This window comes from Choristoneura fumiferana, chromosome 7 (assembly GCF_025370935.1).
Source record: "Choristoneura fumiferana chromosome 7, NRCan_CFum_1, whole genome shotgun sequence".
Taxonomy (NCBI): domain Eukaryota; kingdom Metazoa; phylum Arthropoda; class Insecta; order Lepidoptera; family Tortricidae; genus Choristoneura; species Choristoneura fumiferana.
In genome coordinates this window covers 16886790-16912592 of record NC_133478.1, presented here as the reverse complement: position 1 = coordinate 16912592, position 25803 = coordinate 16886790, and the positions used below count along the sequence as shown (strand labels likewise).

At 35.3% G+C, this 25803-nt stretch overlaps 2 protein-coding genes across 2 annotated transcripts; both read left to right on the top strand.

The window, feature by feature from the left end:
- The first annotated feature begins 3874 nt into the window (after positions 1-3874).
- LOC141429789 (uncharacterized) lies at positions 3875-25343 on the top strand. Its single transcript, XM_074090330.1, is given in 4 exon segments — positions 3875-3956; positions 17126-17298; positions 21704-24318; positions 24321-25343. Coding segments are annotated over 3 exon segments (2928 nt in total). The 5' UTR covers positions 3875-3956; positions 17126-17146; the 3' UTR covers positions 24482-25343.
- On the top strand, positions 17306-20513 carry LOC141429790 (uncharacterized). The gene has a single exon (XM_074090331.1). It carries the CDS (start codon positions 17648-17650, stop codon positions 19124-19126), a length of 1479 nt encoding a protein of 492 aa, XP_073946432.1. The 5' UTR covers positions 17306-17647; the 3' UTR covers positions 19127-20513.
- Positions 25344-25803: the final 460 nt, after the last annotated feature.

Below are 25803 nucleotides of genomic sequence, written 5' to 3'. Positions count from 1 at the left end.
ATAAGTACTTTTTGTGATGTATGAAGATAGCAGAAATGCAAATACAATTAAACTAGTTGGCTTTTTCCGAACAAAACGGGACTACGCAACACTGAGGTGGCTCGATATTTTTATGGTACGGTTTTAAGGTGTATTAAATATGATTTTAATTTAAACTTTGTTTTCACGCCCGTAATAAGACTTTGAAAGCCACACTTAAAAACCTCACGCAACAGTGGCGCCATCTAGAAAGACAAAAAACGATAGCCCTCATTGCAAGCAAGATTGTAATGTCAAACAAAACTCACGATACTAATGCCATCTAGCGATATTTTGTCTGTTAAGATACCCTCCATTATCTTTTCTAACCTAACTTTATATAGTCACGGCTGGTTGAAAGCGCCATCTACGCGAGCACTCTTGATACAGCGCCATCTTACGTGTAGTAGACGAAACTGAAAGCTATATTTATGTTTGCACGCGCCAGTAACCTACTTGGGCTCCGCGGCTTGTCTTTTCGTTCTGCTGCTTGCTAACAGGTGTCTCTACTAAAGCTGTTATTTTTTTTAAACTGTACTGCATAGAACTTAGAAGAGGTTTAATCCAAGTATAAATTTCTCACTCTAATACCAATTAACATTTTTTTTCTTAAGTAAATAGGTAAGCCTTTTACTTTTATTTATTAGAGTAGGTAATAAAATGGTTTCGTAACGCATGCATGAGATGACGATCTATAGATAGTTAATTCTTAGAAAACACACATTTATTGAACACCTCAATATTATAAGCAGTATGTACAAAAAACGGAGGTTCATACAGAGAAAATCCAAGCTAAACAAAAGGCGGCCTTATCGCTTCAGGATGATCTCTTCCAGGCAACCTTTACAATAAAAAAATGTAAGGCATAGATACTCGTATTTTTCTTGATATAAAATAATAGGAAAACTATAAAAAAATAATTGATTTGAATAGAATTCTCTTAAATACCTATCCAATGAAACATAAAAAAATGGATTTAGAAGAAAATGTCAAAATTTATAATCGCTGCCCTATAAACTAACGATTTTAGACGCAAGTTATTCCCGCGTAGGTAGTACGGATATGAATATGTCATATTAAGTTATTTTAAAATGAATGGGCGGTTTAATTAGTTTGACTGAACGTTACCAGTTAAAGTTTTTAATTTTATAATTGTAGTTATTATGTTTCCGTACATTGATAGATGTTCAAAGTGTAGGTAGGTAGCTACCTGGCAGTTCATGCGTGACAAAATTTTTAAATCTAGGAAATTACCAACTTCAAATAAAGTGTAGGTAATTCGGTTGTATTTTTTCTATCATCAGTATCATCATCAGTCGAAATACTTTCACTGTCCAACAAAGGCCTTCTTTATAAAGGACTTATTGTAATTTGAACTTCAAACTATCATAAGTGACATAAAGTTTGATGTTCATATCAAAATGTTGACTTGGGCGTTAGGAGGTTAAAACGCCATAGTGAATGGCAACCAAACCACCACTTGCATCCACGGGTCACACGCAACTTTTGCGATGTCCAGTCCACCCAGGGAGGGAGGCCTGTCTACGCTTTGCCTTCCGGTCTATTCGAAGACTTTCTCCTCAACGGTTATTTGTTCTTCGAGCGATGTGGTCCTCCTATTGCCACTTCAACTTACATATTCCTTGAGCTACGTCAATGACTATGGTTCTTCGGCAAATGTGCGCATTACGGATGGATTTGTGTTTTTATTTACACCCTTTTAGTAGGGACCGCGGATGGGTCAGCGTAGCGTTGGATGTCCACCAACGAGATGCACGGATGAGCTAAAGCCGTGCAACTGGAGGTTGGTTGAGGCCTTTGTCCAACAGTGGACGTCCTACGGCTGAGATGATGATGATGATGATGATGACATTTGACGTTTGAGCGCGACCAGGGTGCACAAGCACACGGCGGCCACGACGTACAAAATACGCGTTCTTGAATCTACATAAGCACGACGACGTCTGTACACGCTTCTATGTGTGCGTAAGATACACCGGGCTGACTATCCCAAACCCCTGGTACTATAAGTACTACCAATGACATATAGGTACTTAGATATGTGCAAATAAAATGTAATCGTTGATGTTATCTATTAATTTAAACCTGCTAAAATGTGTCTGTCTGTGTATTCATAATTATTTTCAATTAAAATTGATATACGACTACAAACTTAAACGAATTAGACTGTAGGTAGTTATTTCATGTATTATTTGCGATAATTTCACCATTTCGCATTTCGCTACATTATTGCACCCGAACATAGTGCCGCGCGGCCGACATTTATCGCGTTGCGCACCCGACTGCTTTCCTGCGGTTTTCCTGCAATCTGTGCCCTTAGTGTAAGTTTTCGGTTACAAAATACGTCTCGATCGCGTTCGCGTTAAAATCTCAATTTGTATGCAAACACGAACAGCGCCTCTAGCGGAACGTTTGCGATGTTCGTGTTTCCATACAAATTGAGATTTTAACGCGGACGACATCGAGACGTATTTTGTAACCGAAAACTTACACTAAGGGTACTGCGCTTGAGGGGTGGGGTAACTCGAACCGGTACGTGTACGTGGCGGAGCGTGGCGATTCTGTACGTTAGTACTATTATATATTCTGTGGTTAAACTAAGAATAAATAGTGCTGCTGCCTACTTTTGTATTAAGGGACTGTTTCACCACCCATTGATTAGTTTTATTTGCCGGATAAATGTGATGCCGTGTCCGTCTATTCGAACACAACAAACAGAGACGGCATCACATTTATCAGTCAAATAAATTTAATCAATTGATGGTGAAACAGGGGTAAGCCCCTTAAGCCCATTGTTTAATCCCCCATTGCCCACTCTTGCTCATTGTTTTTCCCCGTGTGATGGCGGGTTAGAATTACACCTCTCCATTTCTTCCGTAGATGTCGTAAGAGACGACAAAGGATATAGGTTAAGGTATACCGTAGGCGACAGGCTAGCAACCTGTCACTATTGTACCTTTTTTGTCAAACTTTAAACCTAAAATTGCTAAAAGTGGCTCTGAAGCGGTAACGTGTCGTGTGCTTTGCCTACCCCATTTGGGAATACAGGCGTGATGTTTGTGTGTGTTTAATGGGATATACGAGAATTTGCATGCAAAATTCCACTACATTGAGGTATTTGTTTTATTAACATCATCATCAGCCGGAAGAAGTCCACTGCCTGAACAAAGGCCTCTTTAGAGCGCCACAATGAACGACAACTCGCCACTTGCATCCACCGGTTGCCCGCCAATTCTCACGATGTCGTCAGTCCACCTGGTGGGAGGCCTGCCAACGCTTCGTCTTTCGTTTCGCATTCGCCACTCGGGAACTTCCGGTTTGCGGAATTTGTTTGCTCGCTGAATTCATTGTCCCTCAAGAGTCCGCAATGTAACGCAACGCGCATGCAGGTTCTTGCATCGTAAAAATAGGGTTTTAGTGTCTGACGGGACGTGAAAAAGCTGGTGGCCTATTGGTTTGACCTATGGCCTCTCAATGGTTCAAACCCCGGCTGGCACCTCTGACTCTTTCCAAATTCATGTGCGAAATTGCATTTGAAATTTACCACGATCTTTACGATGAAGGATAACATAATTATCGTGAGGAAACCTGCACAATCTGCGAAGCAATGCAATGGTGTGTGTGAAGTTCCCATTCCGCACTGGGCCCGCGTGGGAACTACGGCCCAAGCCCACTCATTCTGAGAGGAGCCTGTGCCCAGCAGTGGGACGTATGTAGGCTGGGATGCCGGGACGTGACGGGAAGATATGGGTCCATCCTACTCTAAAACCGGGCACGGCAGTGATGTGGACCCGGGTCCAAATAGACAGCTAGCGTGCCGGTAAGTGGCACGGCGTACCGTTCGGCTGCGCAGCCGCAGTCACTCCGCTTGCGTGTGCGCGCGCGCGTGTGTTCCGACGTATTTTCAATTTAAAACGGTGAGTTTAATTTTTTTACCTTATACTTGGCGTTTTTTTAACGGTGCTCACATTTTGATGTGTTGTTCAGTATCCCTACTAATTATATAAGTATTAAAGTTTGGATGTTTGTTAGTCCATCGTAAAAAAAATTGGCTTACAATTCGTTTAGTTTAGTTAGTTTATTTATTCGAATTTGTATTGAAGATCAAAGTGATTAGTAATAATTGATGTATGTGAATGTAAACTCTTTTCGTTAAAATATTATATAAGATGTCAAATATGTAATTTATTGACACCAATTCAATGTAAACAGATAGAGATAGTTCGAAGCAGATCGCGGCAATAGCTAGTCAAACTGATAACTGTAGTGTAAACTGATTAAAGTTTTCGTAAATAATATTATTATTTTTTATTTGTTGGTACATTAATTTGTCAAAAATCACATTGTGAAAATGAGTACCTGCCGAAATTTTAAATGCTAAAAATACGCTGAAAAATATTATACATAATGTTTTTTTAGACTACACTTAAATTACATTTCAAAATTAAAGCACTGAATTTTTTTTTGTAAATAAAATGTAGGGTGCATTGTAATTGAACCTAGTTTTGAAAACATACATGTTATTTGGCGTAATTTACTTCGATATAACGATATTAACGATTTAACTTACCAAAAGAAAAAATATATTTTATCCTGATCCCTTAAACAGGTACTCAATTTAAAAATTTAATCATAAATAAACAAAGATACAAATTGAATGTGTTCTATAAATATTACATTAAACCTCATTAAAAACCTCATTTATGTACGTTCGTTGGCTTGCTATGTATTTGTATAAATTGGTAATCTACATTCCGTAGAAATTATATTCTCTAACGCCTAATTACAAGTAATACAATTACTTATCAACATACATCGAATAGCTTCCCAAACCACGACATAACTTATTATTAATTTGCGATACCAATTTCGTTCATTGACACGCAATTAAAAGCACGAAGCGTGTCATTTAACACTGATCAGGTGTAATAATCATTAAATGCCATAAAATATATAACTTCACGGTTACCGATATTTGAGGTCGTTTGAAAAGCAGAGAAGTACAATGATAACCAATTTTATTATAACACCATGAAGTCGTAATGAGATGATTGTTTTGGACTACAACTATAATTTTGTCATAACATTAGTATACTTAGTGGTATACGTAGTTATTTTTACGCAACCCCCGACACAAGAATAGAAGTGTTATAAGTTTTCTGTCTGTCTGTGGCACCAGAGCTCCCAAAAGGAGCAGAGCTCTCAAGTGTTTTTTTTTCGTGATTAAAGTTCTCTTGCGTTGGTTCTAAGCTAAGTCATTGGAATCGGTTGACCCGTTTTTGAGATATCGAATTTTGAAATTACATAGTGGGTTTTCAATTTTTTTTAAGTTGGTTAGATTAGGTTATGGTCTCAATACAACAGCCGTGGTAATGAGTAGACTTAAGCAGCGCCTCCACTAGAGATGAACGAGGATGTGTTGTGAAGAATATGTTTTTCATCAACCAATAGAAACGCTTCATTTACCTCGCCTCGCTCCGCTTAGCTGTTTCCACCAGAGATGTGCTATGCGAGAATGTGTAAATGAAGCGTTTCTATTGGTTAATGAAAAACACATCCCTCGTAACACATCCTCACACATTATTGGTGGATCTTCGCCTTTATTGTTAGATCTGGCAGCAAAAAATATATCATTATATTAGGATTTACGTCGTATGAAAAACAACCACTGTGTAGATATTAATATCCTAATCCCGTATGAATATTGCGATGCCTATGTGCTATTCTAGATATCCAGCTATCTTCATATTAAATTTCATCTACTACTAATTTGTTAATATGTACCAGACTTCTCAAAAACAATTAATAGGAGAGATGAGATATATGAATGGAACTTAAGCTCCCGTGAGGCACATTTGAAAAAACTATAAAATTAAACGGTTCAGCTGACGATTATAAGTCATGTAAAATAAGTAAGAAATTGTGAGGAATGTTATTTATAAACATAAGAGTTATATTTATTTACCGATATAAACCAGAAGTTTCAAGCTTGAGTAGCGGATCAGTAACGGTACACAGCTGATGTAGGTACCATTACGTTGTTTATTAAAAGCGATGTCTTCAGGTCATCATCATCATCATCCCAGCCTATATACGTCCCACTGCTGGGCACAGGCCTCCTCTCAGAACAAGAGGGCTTGGGCCATAGTTCCCACGCGGGCCCAGTGCGGATTGGGAACTTCACACGCACCATTGAATTGCTTCGCAGGTTCGTGCAGGTTTCCTCACGATGTTTTCCTTCACCGCAAAGCTCGTGGTAAATTTCAAATGTAATTCCGCACATGAATTTCGAAAAACTCAGAGGTGCGAGCCGGGGTTTGAACCCACGACCCTCTGTTTGAGAGGCGATAGGTCAAACCACTAGGCCACCACGGCTTAGTCTTCAGGTATTAATACTAAAACGTGTTAATCTATTACGTTTGAAAAGATACAGTCCTGTGACAAACGGACAAACATACGGAGAATAGTGCAACTAAATCATTATGCTTTGGCGACCGAGCTTTGCTCGAGCTAAAACTCGATAATAAGCGTTTTCCCAGATGACGAAACTAGATCGATTTGTCACCCCCGAAAACCCCTGCATGCCAAATTTCATCGTAATCGTTGGAGCCGTTTCCGAGATTCTACATACATACATACATAAAATCACGCCTCCTTCCCAACGGGGTAGGCAGAGACTACATCCTTCCACTTGCTACGATTCTGGCAGACAACTCTCGCTTCCTCTACATTCATCAATCTTTCCGAGATTCTGATTAGATTATATATAGAAAAAATGCTCGTTTTAAGGTATTAGATAGATTTAGATTAATTTTAACTAGACTGATACAGTATTCCACGGCTGGGTAAAGACCTATCTACCTACTCTATACTTCCACAGTACCTAAGTAGTCACAAAAATTATCCAAATATATATATCTAGGGGTCTTGGCACCTAATACGGCTTTGTCCCATTCGGTGCTGAGACCCTTGTTCTTATCGCTTTATACCTTGTTAACGAAATTTCGAAAAGGTTAGTAGACGTCACAGGAGACCGAAGAATTAGCTTGGCTATTCAAAAAGGATACGCTGCCAGCATCTTCGGGACCTTGCCTAAATGGTACCCTTTAAGTAATTTATTTTAGTTTTAGGTTTTATTTTTATTTTATCTAAGTATTTTAAGTTTAGGATAGTTTTATTTAATTTCATAGTTATTGTTATATTATAATTTTAAATAGGTCTAGTAGTCACAATTAATCTTATTATTCTCTAATACTTAAACTATCATTGGTTATTTCCTTGCATTAAGAAATCATATCTTATTCAATATAATGACCCGGATAACTCACGTCTTAAATCGAGTCGGTGTGCGCGTGTTGCAGCAGCCGCTGAGTCGCGTTGCTCCGAAGACGAAGGGCTACGGATTAGCCCGAAACATGTCGAGCTAAACTCGATTTAAGACGTGAGTTATCCGGGTCATTATATATAATATGAGTGAGTCTCACGGTAGTTTCATGTTCAAAATCATCTCTTGAACTTCTTTCGGTTCCAAATATTTTTCACTTTAAAACCGGCCAAGAGCGGGTCGGATACGCCCGAAATAGGGTTCCGTAGCTATTACGAAAAAAATAAGTAATATTCTTCTAAGGATTTCGTATTTTGTGCGGAATATTCCTAGTTTAGGTATATTTTACACCTTAGGCTGCTATTTACTCTTAAACTACTAATAGTTCTCAAGAAAACTTAACCGTTATAGTTTTCGTTGTAAGTTTGATATTCTTACTACCATCTTGATTTTTTTTTTAAATTTCCACCCACTGGTTTAAATTTAAGAGAGGGGACGACGACACTCGATTTAAATGAAAATTTGCACTTTAAAGTTGAATATTTTGCAAAAAAAATCACTGAATCGAAAAATCGTTTTTGCAACCCACTAATGGTTATAAAAGACCTATCTAACGATACCCCACACTACAAGATTGGATGAGAAAAAAAAAAAACACTCCCAATTTACGTGTACCTACGGGAGGTACTGTAAAAAATTTTTTTTATTGTATTATTTGGTCAGATCATGCAAAAATGTCATATTCGTGCAAAATGTCAGCTTTCTAGCATTGGTAGACCCTGAGAAAAGCCGCGGACGGATAGACAGACAGACAGATATGGCGAAACTATAAGGGTTCCGTTTTTTTGTCATTTTGGCTACGGAACCCTAAAAACTACACTATACCTTATTTAACACAGGTACCTGTTAGTATAGTTTACATCGCTTCTATTCACTATTAATAATAAATGAAAGTAACCCTTGAACGCCCTAGAGAGAGTAACCTTAATTCTAGAACTGCGTGGAAACACAACACTGTAGAGCTAACAAGTTAGCAGAATGCACAGGGCACTTTCACCTATCTGCATACTATTACAATGAAGGTCTATTGATATTGCTGAAGCATGGATACCTTGACCAGAACAATCTTAGTTTCTGACTTAGAATAGGTATGTACGAGGGGTGGAAGACAATTTAGAGCAGGCAGCGTAGCGATCAAACTTGTACAATTAAGTTGTTGTTACAAATTGCATTTGAAAATGCAACAATTTTTGCTAACTGAATTTTTTGTTGACTGAACTTGCATTGTCATACATTTACATATCCTTATAGGTTTCAAGTCGATGCCATTAAACGTTATAGAGTTTTGTCGTGCGGAGGTGATCCTAGCCGGAATTTACTACCAGATTATTGTACCTGACACCGATGTTACATAAGTTTGGCATTTTATGGTCAAAACATGTTATGCAAATTTTGAAACCACTACTTACCTCCGAAAGTTCTAAGTTAAATAAAAGCCAAAGTCTCCCAATTTTTCCTGCTGGAAATTAAGTTTCTAATAAAGCTTTTTAAGTGACCAATCAATTGAAAACAGTTAATAATCAAGCTCATGAATGATTAATAAATATAATTTTAGTTAGTTAATATATGATAGAATAAATTGGCGTTGCTTGTAAAAAAGTTTCACAACAGGATGTTAAAATCTAGTATTAACCGATCTAACATATTGACCCTATTGACCAGTGCGTACACCAAAAGTGATAGTACATTATGTAGGCACTTCTGCATTTCATCATCCCTAACCGCTATTGCTCACAATGTCGATATGTTCTTTCTATTGCCACGATCTAATTGAATTTTTGAGGAAATACTGTTTCATCACGGATCATTACTGGCATTTTGCGTCTTCATTGCACGATTTATCAATTCGTATAAATGTATGGCGATGATTTTGTGTTTTTGGGTTTTAACTGAAATTGTGTTGGATCAGGTGGATTAAGCATTAAATTTCATAATGGTGTTAGGAGTTAGTGACGCAACGGATTATGAATACATACTGTACATTATAATAAAGACCTGCGACTATTATAACATTGTCTACCTACACGTTGAGAGTTTATTATGTTGCATTAGCTTTCACCAAATGATTAAGAGTATCGATACAAAAAACTAATCAATGTCAGTCTAATTAATGCAGCAGATATTATTTTCAGTTGTTTGTGTAGAAAAATTATTATAAGTTTCTTGTTTTACTTCAAAAAAGGTTATTTTTTGTTACTGTTCAAACTTCCGTACACGTACAAATGATTTTTAGTTATGAGCTTTTGATTGTGGAATCCTTTCTCTAGTACAAGTCATGCCCATACATTAGCGAGTATACAATGTGATGCTGAGAGAAAATGTTTGTCAGGACAGTACAAACAAAACAGCCATCCTTTCAGCCCACGAGTCGGTCATGGAACAAAAGTACCCATTTATTTAAGGCAAAGTGTGCCAAATACCGATCAGTGCGTGCTAACGGGTTCTTGCTTGAGACAATGACGTGACACAGTTCTAATAAACGATCACGCTTGACATAATATTATTGCTGGGAAACGTTTAGGAATTGATTTGAAGATAGTGATAAACAAAAACAAAAGAAAAATGCAAATTGAAGACATTAAAAATGCAAAAGTTTATGAACACTTATCTGTAATTGGAATCAAAGAAATGTACAAATTTAGATCTAGAAACGCCTTGAAAATTGTTCGAGATAAAATACAGGTCAAAAAAATTGGAACGCATAAACAAACAAAGCTTAGTACGAGTAAGACGGAAAGCAACCGATGCATAGAAATAAAGTTTTGATAGATTTAGTCCATACAGTGAGTGCGTTGAATTAACTAGTTCTTCAGTTTAAGGTTATCAGATAGTTGCAAGTATACTTTCACCCGCATCTAGACCTTGCATTTATTTTGCTAGACCAAGGCCAGTTATGTCAACTTATTATAACTACCTACATCTTAATCTTCAATTTCTATTGTCAATTTATTTACAGTGCTAAAATTGGTAGTGATATTTTAGTAATTAAGATAACACCGTTTTTAGATGTTATGGTTCCTACAGTTAATATTGTTTGTCCTTTTCTTATTTTCACTACAACGATAAAATGTGCTATGACGTCGGGTTTCACTGTTACTTTTATTAGCATAGTTGTGCTAATATGCTACACACCTTAAATATTTCATGTAAATATTGAGTTTGTTTACCTTTCTGTAATAAACAGTTTAAGAGCATCACACTTTTGAGTTAAGCGAATTTTCGACCATAGTTTAAGTTACAGTTTTAAATAAATCACGGTTAATTACTTAACACATTTTCTATGTGAGCTCCTGAGGTTTCGATCAAGGTGGCGCATGCTAAAGATATACACCCTCGGTCTTGTAGAAATTATTTCTGAAAAGTTTTAAAAGCTTTTAAGGGATCAAAGTATACTTAGTCAGATTATATAATTAAAACTAGCAATACAGTCATTATGTTTTGACATTATGGTACTCCACCATACTGTTACAAAATCAATGACTTAACTAACAACAGGAAACAAAAAAAAACATGCATTCAACTTGAAACCATCAATTTAAACCAACAGAAGTAAAATTCCTCAAACAGCAACTCTATCGCGAAGTAATAAAAGTAGTGATGATACAGTAGAATTAAAGTATGAAGTTGTAGCGTCTTGATGCGTAAAGTGACATAAATTGGAAAGCGTTTCCGTCTGCGATGAACCAAGTATTGCACGCAAATTGACAACCATTGTCGTCCACAGTGCGTATTAAGTGTATGTGTGATAGCATTGCTGTAATGCTCTACGGTACCTGTTCAGTCACCAGCACCAATATATCTGACACAACAAGCGTGCATAAATATCTGATACAACTCTAATTTATTGAATCAGGCGTTACTTGCGGAGGACCATATCAATGAACTAAAAGAATTTCCTTGCTCACCCGCGACCTTACGATAGCTAAGCTTTATGCAGAAATTAGTTTATTTAGGTCAATTAACAGTTAGTAGTCAACAACCTTATGGAGGAATGCTAACACAGCTATGCTTTTATGTAAGAATGAAACTCTCACGTGTTAACCTTAGTTATCAACATGTTAGAACTGTTTGTTTTTAGTTGCGTCAACTCCGGACGGTGTATGGTTGTGTCGCTCTGAAGATGAGCTCTGGTTGAGTTCGAAACGTGTCAGTGTAGTGTAGTGGTGGTGATACATGGGTTTGTGTGATTTGTGTGTGTTCTTACAGTGTGGAGGTGGAGGAACTGCATAAACACGCATATTTTGCATGAGCTTAGCTATCGTAAGGTCGCGGGTGAGCAAGGAAATTCTTTTAGTTCATTGATACAACTCTATTTCTGGGGCCGGAAGGACGTGTCAGATATTTTTGCACGCTCCGCTGTGGTAGATATTAATGCTGGTGACTGTACATAGTTGATTGATATTTAGTATGCGTGCCTGGTTTTTTAAATATGACAGACCTATGTCATCCCGTGGGTGTCGTAAAAGGCCTCCAAGGGAGTGTGAGTGGGCAGCAGCGCCCTCTGTTGTCAACCGTACTCAGACTCCAACACTGATGTGTGGAAAAATGGTTAAAACATCACACTATTTTCCCAAGAAAGTCGTTATAGAAATTCACTACTGATATTCGACCGACGAGAGAGGAAAAATGTTGTTTAAAATAGTCATTTGTTTCTAATGTGGTCGATTAAGTGCTTTATAATTTTTAACAGTAAAAAAAAAGTCAGCTTTTTTGATTTTTCAACATGATAATCAGTAATCACAATTATTTATAAGGATAAGGATTTATTTTAAGGAATAAGTTCGCCATTGTACTTTGTACTTTGCTTTGTTAACTGTTATTTTCGTGTGTTTTATGTACAATATAGAGTTTATGCAATACAATACAATTTATGAAAAATAGAGTCTATAATGTATTAAGCCGCACAACTGAGAGCATAATATTAATTAAGGGTGGTGAAGAATTTTTTGATCGACACGAAAAGACGATTTTTAGTCGTTGATCAGAAGTTGAGAAATACAAATAACCAGTCAAAATTGAATTTAATTAGTCTCACGCATTTACCCCAATGGGTAATTAATTTATCACAATTTAATTAATTACAATAAATCAGATATAATAATATGGAATATTACACAAAAGTAATAATAATGATGATGATGAAGTTATTACTCGCACGTTAAATAATAAGCTTTTGATTGGGGTTGTAAGCTCCATGGTCTAATTAAAACCTAAGTACGGTAACAATAAATTTGTACAATAAGTTATTAAAAAAAAGATTGATTTCATACACTGCTTCAATATGATTGCTATCAATTACTTACTGAATAAAAAAATGATATTTGATCTCAGATTAAAAATTATCATGTATAATGTCGGATTTCTTTTTATCAGTTATTGAATTTACTGCGTCATTGATTTAAGGAGCGGCCACACCGCTGCTTAAAAATGGTGACGGTACGCAATCGCAGTGACGCATCGTATGCGCACCGTTTTTATCGCATGCCCTCCACACCGCTGCTCAAAAGCAGCACGTCACTGCGATTTCGCACCGTCTGTGTATTTTGAGCAGCGGTGTGTAGAGCATGCAATAAAAACGGTGCGGATACGATGCGTCACTGCCACAGACCTTATATCGAGATAGACCTTAAGAGTTTACCTACCTTGCGTGTAAAAAGTTTGATCCACGGTCAAAGTTTTGTCCGACCTAAATGCGCGATGCGCTTTGAAAAAGCCGCCGCTCGAGTCGCGGCGGCACGCCTTTGAATCGGTTCCGCGCGCCTTTGAATCGGTACCGTGCGGTCTTTATTTCCCATCACTAAATCTCGCTCGTGACGTCATCGTAGGTACGAAAAATTCGACACGGTAGGTTATCATACAGTTTAAAGCGCTCTTTTCGTTTATCTCGATATAACGTCTGTGGTCACTGCGATTCCGTCCCGTCACCGTTTTTTAAGGAGCGGTGTGGTCGCGGCTTTACACAATTTATTTATTTTACGTTTATTTCAGTGTTCATTTGTCAAAATTAAGTAATAAATAGGAAGTGTCATCATCATCGTATCATTAAATCTCCTTCCTTGTAAAGATAAAAGAAACCACGACAGTACACGGGATGCATTTATATTTTTCCCTTAACTTAAAAAGTATCACCAAAATCAATGTATTTTGTAAGATCGTTGATAATTTCTAAGTAAACATTTACTGCGGAACTTTTCTAGTATTTATTCGAGAAATTAAAACAGATAGCTTCGAACTGCAAACGAGAACGCATTCCGATGCGCACACGCTGCAGTTACATTATTAACATAATGATCGACTGCGGCTGTGCGTGCAAAGTATAGGCGACAGCGATTTTCATACACTCACTGTTTGATTTATTAAGTCTCAACTAAGCGATATGTTTCCGCATTATCAAGAAAAGTTTATTTTTACGTTTATTTTTTTTTGCTTAATTTACATTTCAATTAAAAAATATATAAGTTAATAATGAACTTAAACAATTACTTTGCTCACCCGCAAACCCGCAAAAGCGATGTACGGGACCGCAGAGTAAAGCCTGATTCAATAAATCATAATTTATTAAATAATAAATATCAAGTTCATAAATAAATAAAAAATAAAAAAAGCCTTTTAATTTCTAGCAGTTAACAAAGTATTGGCATAATATATAATATTTCAATTCTTAAAAAATAATTTACATGCATTATTTTTTTAATATATTCAAAAAGAAAATCAATAAAAAAATGAAACAATTCTTAGTTTTAATTAACAATAAATAAAAATATATCAAGTTACAAGAATTAAAATAAAAAATAACAAAATGGTTAGTAACACAAGGTAAGGTACACAAACAGTCAAATAAACCGCCGCATGTCAGACCAGACCAGAAATTCAAATTAAATTAATACAGATATTGTCAAAATATTACCATAAATAAAAAAAACTATGAAATGAAATAATCATGTCACAAAAATAACAATTTTAATTAAGTTAGCTTTCTACTAAAAGTCGTCAAAACTAAAATTTTATTTAAAACAAAAAATCTATAATATAAAAGTGAACCGCCAGAACGGGACAAAAAAAACGAGAAAGAGCAGGATGGCGCTCTACAACACCATTTTGACACGTTTCTCCCAAACAACGCATTATTTCTCTGGAATTTTAAAGCAATTCGATTCACCTTGGGAATCGCGAAAAACTTGAGAAAATATGATATTGGGTGTGTACATTTTGTATATTAAGCAAAATAAAATCACAAGTTCGAATTTCGAGCCAAAAACGAGCGATCTATTATCTATGCCAGTGTTGCCATTCAAGGAAAAAGAAATCTATTCATTATCCTGCATTTCAGTCTGTAAAGCTCTTTACCCATTCATTGCCGCGCGCTAGATTACGCTGGGCTTAGAGTCATGAAATTTGGTATGTAGATAGCTGGATGTCTGAAGTAACACATAGGCTACTTTTATTCCAATATTCCCACGGGATAGTTGTTCTTAACACAACACCTCAATGAAGATTACGATATAAATTTTGGGATTTCCCACAGGAATTTTGTAACAAATTCAATTGTAACTACCAGATCGAATAGTTTACGCGTGCGAAGCCGCGGGTAAACTCTAGTAAATATATGAAAAATAAACGAGTATTACTCTAGCAACACTTACAACATACACCGGGAGTGTGAATGCACTGCATGCTGCAATTAAGTACTTGAATGTTATTGCCAAGCACCACCGTTACAGGAAAACGTTGAGATCTTAGGCACATCATAATTAGTGATGTAAAGGAAACAGGCGATTACGTGATCTTTAAAAAGCTAAGTTGTTATTTCAAAGTTAAACGACATGGTATTTTTCATTTTTTTAAGAAGGACTATTCCCACACGATACTAAAGTTGACAGTCGTGATGAGAATTATGATTATGACATAAATAAAATGAAAAGAGAAAGGTAGTGGTGAATCAATGAGTCATGATCGTAAACATTGTTGTTGGTTAATCTTGGATGCTTCACGAACAGAAAACATTGGGTGATTGTATTGACAATGACAATATGCAGAAAAACCTTTTAGGTACCTGGTAGGATAATAGTATATTTATAAAAAAAGATGAAACTAAGTTCTAAAAACTAGCTAAAGTAAATTAACATAAAAGTAATGGTGAGGATGCGCTAACTCAGCTTTATTATGTAATATCTAACTAGTCAACCGACCCAAACTACTCGTAATAGGTGAGAATTATCGAATCATTAAGAAGTGCATCAATAGGCGACAATTTTCAATAAGTGGATAAAAAATATGACCAATTAGCCTTAACGGCTGTCACACTAACGGACCATAAACCCAAAAAGCCTGTTTTAGCTATTGAGGTCAGTAATGCTATACACAAACAACCACGCACGAACCAGTTGGCGGTCAGGGCCGCACGGTCGTTCAACCTTCCCATACCTACTAAAGATAGAGCCCACATACAAGCCAAGCTAAACCCCCCTAAGGATCTATCTAAATTGGACATATTCTTACGCCGCACGAAATCGTCGCTTAGGACTCTCGATTGACGACCATTGAGTTCTTTCCAAAGAAAATTTTCGACGGTGTAATATGAAGTCGTCAATGTAAAACAAACAAAGTGAATCTGTTTTTGTTGAGTGGATTACGCGGTAGCTAGGTAAAAGCTGTATCCGAGAAAAAAGTTCTCTTTACGATTTCTTTGTGCTAGGCCAAGATCTGTTGAAATTGCTCTTCTTGAAGAATCCTGCGTTGATCATACTAATTTTTGAGTAGGTACAGTGTAATCTTAGATGCGATTGGTAGAAACTAATTTTACTTGTGAACTAATAAAACAAAATAATCATGTAAGCATTTACTCGTAAGCCTTATTAAAGTAAGCAGATAGACGAAAACAATTAGTTAATTATGAACGTGTATCCTCTATTTTATGACTTCAAAACGGACTTTCAATAAAACTAATAATGCAATACTTTTTGCTCACCGAATGTTCTATTAATCAATAAAAACTCACATGAATTAAATCATCTATAGAAGCATCAGGAAATGTATGAATTTGTATTTTAATTTCGTTTCATACATTTTAAACAGTTGCCATCATAATTATCTCAAAAAAGACAAAATAAACTTGGACATATTATACTGTAAGGGATGTTAAAACATCATAGAATGTCTTTAAGCACGATGACATTTCCCGTTCTGGCATAGCCTGCATATTAAATATAGCTTCAAATTTGACAGTTAAACACAAACAATTAATTCTCACAATTCATGGAATTTTAAATGTGGGTTAAATTTAAATAAAATTATTTAAATTGTTGTAGGCCGAAGCGTCATTACGTATGCAGTGGAATCCCACGATGTAACGGTATACTTGTATACGGCTAACGACAGACTAACGGAATAGTTTTTCTCGTTTCCTTTATTTTATAACGTGTGCTCCTTCATTTTATTGTCATTTTGATACTATAATCTGTTTATAATGGATTCTAAAGTTGTGACCTTTATAGTTGTAAATTTATTCCCGTAATTTCCAAAGCCAAATAATAGACTCTATTCATCTTTAAAATCAATTTCCTGTTCTATGACTGGCCCCGAATAGGTAACGTTATATATGACAAAATATTATGGAGCAGAATGAAACTAGTAGGAATTCGTGAGCTCTTATTTTTTTCAATTATTTGTTTCTTGTGACTAATATTCTTTTTTTCTTTCCAGGTAATTTTCGATACGAACACCATGACGCGAAGAAAAAGTGTGTGTTTAAAGTGGACTTTAGTTTTATTAGTAGTTGTTTCATGTCAGTTTGTTCACTCCAGACCTCAAGAAGGGTCTTCTCCAGTTAGCATTTCACCAACAAATAATGTACAAACAACAGAAAATCCACAAAGGTATAGATTTAGAAGTAATGAACAATTAAATCGATTTAAGTCACCCATAGTCATTAGTTTTGTAAATAATTCTTTTTCTAATACTAAGATTTTGGATAATAAAAATGAAACTAATTTCACATTTCAGTCTAGAATCACAAAAAGCTTACAAAACACTTATTTTTATTTAAACCCAAACAATGAAAATAATACTTGGTCATCGAGAAAGAGCCGTTTAGTTTCTAGTAAAAATAAAAGTAACGAGCTTAGAAAAAAACATGATTCGGTTTCAACACTAATCAAAAACACGAGAAATAAGGTAAAAATTGCAAACCACAAAAACAACTTAAAAGTGTCAGAACCCACACCTATGAAACTAAAGAAACCTCCAATTCGGAAGATCGTCACTAAATGGAGAGACAAAGCTAAATACGAAGATTTCGATTTCAATTCAGAAACAACAACATCTAATGAGGTCGTAACCCCTTTCGAAAATTCATATGTTACTGATGCTAGTGCTGATTTCAATAATGATTTTTCTACAGAAGCTTCTGAAAAAGGTAATAAATATCAAAACCTAAATAAACTTTATAACAAATTACTAAACAATAGATATAAACCTAAACCGGAATACTCCGAGGAAACTCAAGTATACTCAAGTAACGTACAAATAGTTGATAGATACCCGTTTCCAAGTTCTAGGCCCACTTATATTTTTTCTACACCTATGCCCACGCCTATAATTACAAATGTCGGTAACCCTCAACCTTGGCATCAACCCAGCTTTCAAAACTTTAATCGAAGAACAACAAAAAAACCTGTTCAAACAAAAAGACCCATCAAAAATCAATATGATTATCAAAACTCAGTGCACAATAATGTTCAATACCCGTACCATAATTTTGAGGTCACTACTTTTCCACCGTCAACTGCATATACAGATAGGATTGTAATACGACCGGAAGAGTACGCTGCGTCGCCTGACGAGTGTCCTACAATATTTCTTACTCTAAACAACACTTTTCAAGGGCAAGGCAAAGAAGCTTGTCCTGATTTGAACATAGCTGTTAATACAAACGTAGTAAACAAAAACGTTGTAATAGAGTCTGATGAAGAAGATACGGAAAATTTATTTCCAAATGCGTTTGGTGACATAGACGACTCAGAAGCAGAAAGTACTCAAGCTAATGATTATTTTGAATCTGAGGAAGATGACGAGGAGCAGGCTGATAGCGCGTCTATAGAAGGGACTGAATTAACAAATTATAATGCAGCTAATGAAGAAATACTCTCTGATTCACCTGAAGCAGGCGGATTTGGTTCACCAAGTACAAATTTAGCAGCATTACACAAACCTAGTAGGCCAGGTAGTGATTTAGACGATCTTTTTTCGTTTTCTGGATTTGTAGATTTCTTTCGTCCCTCATTGAGTGCACTGAGTTGGTTAGTGTCATTGAATCCATTCAATTTCGGGTTATTGTCTTTCTTTTTTTCCCCTATAGCTATGATATTTGCCGCAGCTTACGGTGTAGCATCATTTTTCAGTAGTTTACCATTTGCCAGGGAGGCACCTAAAGTTATACATGTCTTTCAACCACAATGGCAGTGGGACAATGATGTAAAAGCATGGCAATTAAACACTTTTCCCGTAGACAGAGATTACAAATATCGTATACCAAAAAACAGCAACGAAGAAAATACGGTAAAACCAACTCTGTTCTTTAAATTAAAAGAATGGATGAAAACTAAAACTAAAGAATTACGACACAATAACTATAAAAAAAATATGCATAATAATCGAAGGAGTAAACGAAAGAAAAGGGAGGCCTGGACTCGACGTGTCAAATAAATGAAAATGAAAAAGTTTATTCGACTCACCATGATACATACAAAAATGACAAAAAGAGTGGAAATACAAAATATGAAATAGAATATAAAATAATAAACAAATAATATACAATTTATAGATAGAAAACAAATTACAAATCTTAGTTGAATGAATACGGACCACTGCAAAGCGCCTGAATAAATAAATTATTTTTTGATGTAGGACTCAATTTTTGAGTTAAAATACTACTTGAGAAATGAAAGCTAAAAAGCTAATGACTATGAGTATGTACTTAGGATATAATAACATGAACTGTGCCAACAATTTTATATTTTTTTATTACTGTTAATTGGTACCTATACAGGATGTAAAAAAATATGGGCTCTGGAGAGAAACTGCCCTAAACTCTTTAGTTTGATTATTTTATTCAAAATAAACAATCTTTTATTTTCAATAACAAACAAAACTGCATTCAGACTTTCTAAATTTAGTTAATAATCCTATCGATTAGTATAATAGTAAGATTGTTTTTTTGGAATCTTTTTGTATTTTTTTTTCAATTCCAAATTTTTACTTTTACGGTCATCCCGTAAAACCTAAATTGAAAATACAAACTGAACTATAGATGCACAGAAAAAAGAAACTGGTTTCTGGTTTTTCTGTGCATCTATATTTCAGTTTGTATTTTCAATTTAGTATAAAAGTGTTTTTTTTTTTATTTTCAAATCGATTCCCGGGCCAAACAAGCAAATTTTAGAAAATCTTTGAAAGGAGCAATAAATATGTTTCTATTAAGTGAATTGAGCTAACTAAAGGATTTAAGGCAGTTCTCCTAGAGCACATTCGTTTTTCCAGCCTGTATGTCATTATAATCATTAAGTTTATCTACTAAAATAACATTATCGTGCTTTTATTTTACCTGAAATATTTATATTATGGTCTGTTTTTTAAACCGAGATACTAAAATGACGTTTCATGTGTTACCTGTTTTTGCGTCTCATAAAAAAAATGAAAAGATTTTGTAGGTACGAGTAGTGTTATGTGTATAAAATATTAAGATATAAACGGATCCGTGTCGTACTAACATATAGGGCACTTAGGACATTCTAGAAAAGGTAAAATGGGTCTAATAAAAATGCGACCGTTTTGGAGATATTTCTACTTTTTATAGATGTTGATATTTAAGTTTCAATTTCATTCTAAGTACGATCCTCCTCAATGCTTACCATAAAAACACACATACCATAACACGAGAAAACGCACTGAACACATCCGATCACAATACGAGTAAAGTAAAGAATCTCGAATACGAAAAACATGAATGACGTTGTGTGATATCTGAGGGGCTACTATGAAACTCGAAAATCGAAGTTCGTATCGCACCGCCCCTTTCACTTGCGTATTAAATGACGATCAGCGAAAGTTCGCGTTTTGCACTTCGTAGTATAGGGGTATAGGTCTTCGTAGGGACCTGCCTGACCACTGACGCTGACGGTGCGATACGAACTTCGTTTTTCCAGTTTTGTAGTAGCCCCTCTGTGTTATGACTTTTTACGTTGGCACTAAAGTGATGAACACTGTCAGCAGGGCTACTACGAAACTCGAAACTCGAAGATCGTGTCGTGCGGTCCCTCTGACACTTATACTATTTAATACGAGAGCGAGAGGGACGGTACGATACGAACTTCGAGTTTCGTAGTAGCCCTGCAGGTATAATTAATCAAAGAACACTGTATTTTTACCTGTGCTTAGATTTTATCACTTTATAGTAAAAGTGCATTTATATTTTCATAATAGAAAGTAAAATATTTAATGCTTTAATGTTATTTTTGCTATCATGAAATACACGTTTTACCGATTATTTACAATTATATCGGAAACCGAAATCATAGAGCGGCACTGTTCGTTTTATGCTGGCCACATTATTTTTACATTTGACATTTTAGACTGTCATTTTAGTATCTAGGTTTCTGAAATAGACCATTAAGTAATGTGTGCATATCCATGAATTTATTTGCAAAAACGAAATAATTACCTTTAAGTTTAGCAATAAGATGCTCATTATTTATATCATTCCTATGTATGTTTAGGTGTATATGTGTTTCTGTTGTTTACGTGATTAAAACAGAATAACAATAGTTATTTTATTTATATTTATCTATTACGCAAACTTATTACATATTGTTGTTGATGTGTTTTATATTTCTTTGAAATATTGAGTTATTATTGTGTTCTTGCTGTTTTAAAATAAATTTTACTTTATTAAGTGTTTTCGAGTTTTATTCTAGATGAAACCTACCAAAATGTATAGTCTTATCATTATAAAAAATATATATAGCATGTTTTTTGTATAAATTATTTGTAATATTCCTGTATGTGCTTTAAGTTAATAGTTCTGGGCGGTTTATTTAGTTTTTTTCTTATCATGTTCTTTTGTACATTTTTATAATGAAAAATAAAAATAAGAATTTTTGATATATTCAAAATAGCAATTATAACTGAATTACAGTTTAAAACGTAAAATTAATAACAACAGAAAAGTACTATTTGATTTTTCAAAGATTTTTTTTATTAATATGATCAAATTATCATTTTCAGGATAACCAGTCAAAAAATACCAGACGAAGCAATAAAAGAAGCGACTACTAACAGCTCCTCTAGAGATGTCAAGAATAAGGCAGGAATCGGTGATTCTATCAAGATGGTGGCAACTCAACTATTGGATAATCCCTCCAATTCATCAGTACAAGCTCCAATTGTAGCTGACACTAGAATTCCTCCGAAACTTAAAAACCAATTGGCTCTTAAACATAAAATAAAAACAAGAAACGAAAATGGAGAAGAACCTCTTGAAAACGCGCATGTAGGTGTTGCTGTGCCTGTAACGATGGAAGAACTGGAATCTGAAAATAAAGTGACCGACGTGTCAAACGAATCTTCTACTTCTAATGAAGGTATTTCTACGTGGATTCTTCTTAGCAACCCAATGGGTAAGGATAATATATCTTCTTCTACAGAGCCAACTAAAGTGGATGAAAGTACAAAAAAGGCAAAACCAACGCCTTCTAAAAACAAAACTAAACGACCGCCGATAAATAAAGTTCCGGTAGCTAAGCGTCCTATTATTGGCAGCACGAATAAATCGGATTTAGTAGCAGGCGGGTCAGCCATTAACGAAAATGTATACAATAAAATCAAGGATACCGTTTTGTCCAATGTGCAAAAAAACAAAAGTCCTTCCACACAACGTACTACAACACTAAAAACAACTACAGTTGTTTCTACGACTGAACCTACTACTACCAAAAAAGAAGTTGCCAGCAAAGCCACGTCAACCTTGCCTGTTGTAACAGTGACTTCAAAACCAACTAAGAAAAAGAACAAAAATAAACAAAAAGTTAGTAGTACTACTACAGAAGCGACCGTGCTCAATGAATCAGCCTTACTACCGATGGAGCCAAAAGAGCAAGAAATTGAATTAGAAATTAGTACGCCAGCAACCACAACCAAGAAACCTAAAAGAAGCTCCAACAAGAAAAAGAAGACGAAAAAGCGCAAGACATCAAAACCCAAACCTGAAACTGAAGTTAGTGAAATAAAAACTAGTAATAAAACAAAATCAAGCAAACCTTCAAAGAAGCCTACGACTGACGTATCAGGCGTCACGACACAAATCTACAATTACTTCTCAAGAGAAGTTATGCCATCCGTAGGCGTTGGCGTAATAGGTTTAGCAAGTTTAGTCGGATTGGCTAGTTATTTCCTTTATCCTTTTGCAACACCAGTAAGAAGGACTTTCGAAGTAGATAAAAAAGATGACTTGTACAAGCATAACGCAGAAGAATACGCAAATGATGGAAACGGACAAGCTGAAGAAGAAATGCTTGGAACTGTTCTCGCTGGAATGCCTGCACACTCAAAGCATAAGCTAAATCCTTACGCCGGTCAAACCAGTCATGTTAACAGAAACCCCTATCCCGTGAAAAAAGAACAAGATATAAGATATCGTCACGTATCAACTAGTAGTTATGAGCCCAATTATAACGTCCGTTACCCTCAACAAAAGACTGGAATAGCACATGGTGCTGTTTACCCTGAGCCCATCAATTATAATCCACAACAGCAATATGAGACGAGACACGTTTACACAACAGAAAGCAAGTACGCTTACGACAAAGGCACTACTTCATACACTCCTTCTTACCCAGCAGTAGAGCCAATTTACGCAGCCCCACAGACAGGCCCTTCAGGCATATCGTCGTATGGAGGTGAGTCATCTAACGCCATTGTTTATGGTGTTAAGCCCTCAGTTGACACAGACTTCAAACCTGTATATCCATTCGAAGGCCAGTATTACGGAGAACATCAAACTACAAACAGTCCTGTAACTTATCCACCAACATCTATGTACTTAGGTTCAAATAACGAATCAGAACAACCGGAGGATCATAAATATGATGAAAATACTGATGATGATACTGAGAATGCTGATAACAAATTTGTGGTAGGAAATGTTCCTAAAGAATTGTCGGATTCAGCTACTCCTGCTGTAGTGCCCGAACATGGGCCAAGAAATTTAAACAGAAAGAAAAGAAGCTTGGTTTTTCAAAAACGTAGCATTACTGGTTCTATTGAAGAAATTTTGAAAGCAGCAAAAGATAAAAATAAAGATGTCTTTTTAAGTAATGAAATCGATGAAGCTCTAGGCATTACAGTTAAGGACGTGCCAGTTGCGACATCTTCAACCCCAAACACCAATGAAAATAAAACAGCGGAACTGAGGGAAGTTATTCCAGTTTACGCTGTATCTGTAGATCCAACAATTGAAGAAAAAACTACAACTGATATTCCCGTAACCAGTGAGAAAACAGAATTCGTCGAAAGTGTGTCTACACTTCCTATCAATGAAAACAAGCAAGAAACGACAACAGAACAAGATATGTCCAACGAATTAGATACGACAACAAAAGCTTTTAGGGTATACGAAGTTTTTTCTTCAAATAACCCCGTGGATGCATCAGTGAAGACAAATGAAGATGCAAAAACAGAGACAACAACACTTAAAAACATGATGACTGAGACTACAACTGAGTTTAAATCAGAACTCACTTCAACTATGCCTCCAACATCGCCGGCGTCTGAAATCAAGATTCCTTCATCAAGTACACAGAGGCCAAAACCTACCATATACCCCGAAGTTATAACCTATCCCCTTTGAATCAAGAAAATAGTATTTTCACGTTTTTAAAGCGATTAATAGAATTCAAATACAGACTAGGGCTGAGTCTTATTCAAAATACATCTGAGTCTTTGAACAGATATTTCCGAAGTATGGAAAACACGGTACAGAAAGTAGCAAAAGCATCAAAGGCTTAGGAATTACATTTTAATATAAAGGATTTTAGATACTCATAGATGCATTTTCATCCATATTATGTACCTAAACACAAACGAATTTATTGGAATAAAATGCCGCTTAGACTAAAACTAAATACTAGTAGTGGTTTTAGTTATGCGAAATTCAGTACACATAAATATCGTTTAGGTACAGAAAATTTATATATTGATTTATTGATTGAACTTGCTCTAATATTTCAAAAACGTACTTTTTTGCGTCCTTAGAACCGGGCAAATCTGTCGTTTTCGTAAATACTGCTAAACGAAAGATGATTTTGCAAAGGGGTTGTGTTAAAACACGGAGGTTTATTTAAGTTATAAAAAAATAGTTACTTTGTAATGGTATTGTAGAGTTAAAATGAATATTATTATAAATTCAGAGGTTGGCTCTCATTTTCTAAGGTAAATACATAAGGAAGAACCTGCTGAATTTATGATTAAGACTTAATTATTCAAAAGCACTTAAAGACATAAATTATTGAATCACTTTTGTGTAAGAATCACATTCAAGTACCTACTTACTATAATATATCTTGTTAGGTGACGAATAACAATATTTGTGAACTTTATATTGGTAATAATGTAATTTTCAAAAGACTTTTACTGTTTTATTTATTTTAATTTTTTTTAGTTTTACTATTAGGTATATTATAATTCACATTTAGGGTGACTTTGTAAAGTAAACACAGTATGTGTTTGAATAAAACATTTTGTTCATTTAATAACCACATTCAAGTTTGAATTATATTTTTGAACTTCAAAGAAGATTTTATTTGAGATTCAAGTGACAACTTTGTAAATACCGAAAATACGTAATAACAATAATGTTTTTATACTATTAGCCAGCCTTTTATTTATTTGATTACATTACTTGGGCCCTTTTGCGTGATGAAATATAAGCAAGTAGTACAGTCAGCAGCAGAAGTGGATGCACGGTCAACAGTGCTCAAAATGTTCTACATAACGTCTCTACCGCCAAGGTAATAAGACATTATTTAGATCATTTTGAACATCATAACTGCTCGTCTACTTCTGCTGCTGACTGTACATTTTCAATATAAACTAGTAGTTAACTAGTTTTTTTTTCGTAGGAAAGAATCAGATAACTAACGACATCTATCTAACCCAAGATATAATTATAAAAGAAGCGCAACACGCGTTCAAATAGTTTTGCTATTCACCGCGAGATGGCGCTAAGGGATCCAGCACAAAGCGTGAAAATCTTTGACTTTTATGGTGTAGTAATCGACTAGTTATGTTACTGTTTTTTTAAATGTAACTTAAGGTTATCCTGGATAAAG

Bases quoted from the DNA above. Each gene is read 5' to 3' on its own strand.
- LOC141429790 (XM_074090331.1), top strand. From the start codon at position 17,648: ATGAAACTAAAGAAACCTCCAATTCGGAAGATCGTCACTAAATGGAGA.